Source organism: Gadus macrocephalus, chromosome 3 (assembly GCF_031168955.1).
Source record: "Gadus macrocephalus chromosome 3, ASM3116895v1".
In the NCBI taxonomy this organism is placed as follows: Eukaryota; Metazoa; Chordata; class Actinopteri; order Gadiformes; family Gadidae; genus Gadus; species Gadus macrocephalus.
In genome coordinates this window covers 11581925-11583725 of record NC_082384.1, presented here as the reverse complement: position 1 = coordinate 11583725, position 1801 = coordinate 11581925, and the positions used below count along the sequence as shown (strand labels likewise).

General features: G+C 44.0%; 1 protein-coding gene across 1 annotated transcript in view; it reads left to right on the top strand.

Annotated features, from left to right (window-relative positions):
• The window catches only part of serping1 (serpin peptidase inhibitor, clade G (C1 inhibitor), member 1), a 52002-nt gene that overhangs the window by 44787 nt on the left and 5414 nt on the right, over positions 1 to 1801 (top strand). The window contains exons 2-4 of the mRNA XM_060047263.1: positions 2 to 24; positions 344 to 499; positions 1457 to 1768. Of these exons, the coding sequence (XP_059903246.1) occupies positions 391 to 499; positions 1457 to 1768 (421 nt within the window). The 5' untranslated portion in view covers positions 2 to 24; positions 344 to 390. The remainder of the gene's footprint in view (position 1; positions 25 to 343; positions 500 to 1456; positions 1769 to 1801) is intronic.

Genomic DNA, 1801 nt, shown 5'->3' with positions numbered 1-1801 from the left:
TGCCCATTTTGTGGAAACACAATGGTATTATGATTATTCTTTTAAAATATAAAACAGTTCAAAGCCATTAATTTAACACATTAGTTACCCATTGTAAGCATCATGTACCCTATATAGGGACCAGAATATTGTAAGAATAAAAGCCTATTGGGGGTCCAAAGTAATCTAATGGTTAGGGTGTTTGACTCCATGGCAAAAGGATCTGGGTTTTGCAATTCACCTGTATCCCGAGCCCCTACCTGCTCATTGATAATATGTATGTGAATTAAGAATTTATGATGAAAGTTTCTAAATACTAAAACAGTAAAATAGTACAGTAAATTTCAATTTGGCTTCCCAACAGGAAAAGGCATCGTTCCTTCTCCAAACTTCAAGTTCGAGCAGAACAGCATGTTTCTCTCCGTATTTAAAATCACTCCCGCCAGTGAGGGAGTCTATGAGTGTTTTGCCCGGGAGGAAAACATAGTGTGGATGAACACACATACCATTACAGTAGAGAGTGAGTAGCCTCCTCCTTCTTCACACAAAGATCCCTTTTTAACCACATACCTATTGACATTGTTATTCCTGCTTAATCACCAGAGGCTGGTGTGAACATGACATGCCATTATAACATTTGTCCACTTGTGACATCACAAGTGGGAGAATATACCCAGATGTGTGCTGGGTAGATCGACCCCCCGGGGTCCTCTCCCTGGTGGACCAACTTTGCGATTGTTCCACCAGGATGCTATTTTCTCTGCAGTTTTAAGCTACGAAAACCGGCTGCAATGTTATCTCCTCAGGTTTAGCGCCCCGTCAATGTATGTCCTCTAAAAGTGCTTAACTTTACCAGTGTCAGGCTCCTATTTTATTTTAACATTATGGAAAGGCTCCCTACAGAGAAATTGACCCCGGTTTGTTTGTTTTTGCGTCCAACCAATTCTCGCTCAAGGGAAGGTTGCAATCTCAATCTGTAACTTAAACTCCCCTGAGACTTCCCCTGAGGAAGACTCGGTTTGACACAATAGAAAAGCATAAGGGAAGAAAAACATTCATGATGTTAGAATATAATACAAGCCCCTTTGGAAGACATACATTGGCACACCACATTGGACTACATTTAGGCCTATTCATGCAGATCACGACTGCAGCTTTCTAGCTCAATTCTGGACAAGTTTCAGAAACTGCTGTCTGCACTAGTCCTTTGGACCCAAAATGATCAGAAAATAGGGTACTGGTTAAAAAAAACCTTTCAGAACCAAGCAACCATCTTGCGACATTCCGCATTCAGTTCCCCCTCCCAGCCTGCATGTAGAACCAAGATTGAACCAAGATGGCCACCAGGTGAATAATACCTCTGATGGTGAACACTCCCAAGTGTGATGTCACTAGTGGAAAGATTTGAAAGGGCACTGATTAATCAGCCTCACACCTGGTTGTAAAATGGGTGCTGTTTAACTTTATTGAAACATAGAACTGACAGCCTACACCCTGAAGATAAACGAAGGCTGGGACATCAACCTGATGTGCATGAGACCAGCCCACCTTCAGTCTGACACCTACGCTCAGTGGTACAAGGTCAGCCCCGACGGCAACACAAGTCTGCTCAGGCCCAGTGACGGCATGGCGGAAGGCAGCGCCAACAGAGTGGAGTGGGTGTTCGGCAGTCCGGGCAACAATGACCAGAGTATCACCATCAAAGACCCCGTTGTGGGGGACAGCGGACTGTACCGCTGTGAATCCGTCAACGGGAGCATATTCAGCGTCATCCAGCTCATCGTGGAAGGTATAGGTTGGATCTTTGAGACTTTGACATAAT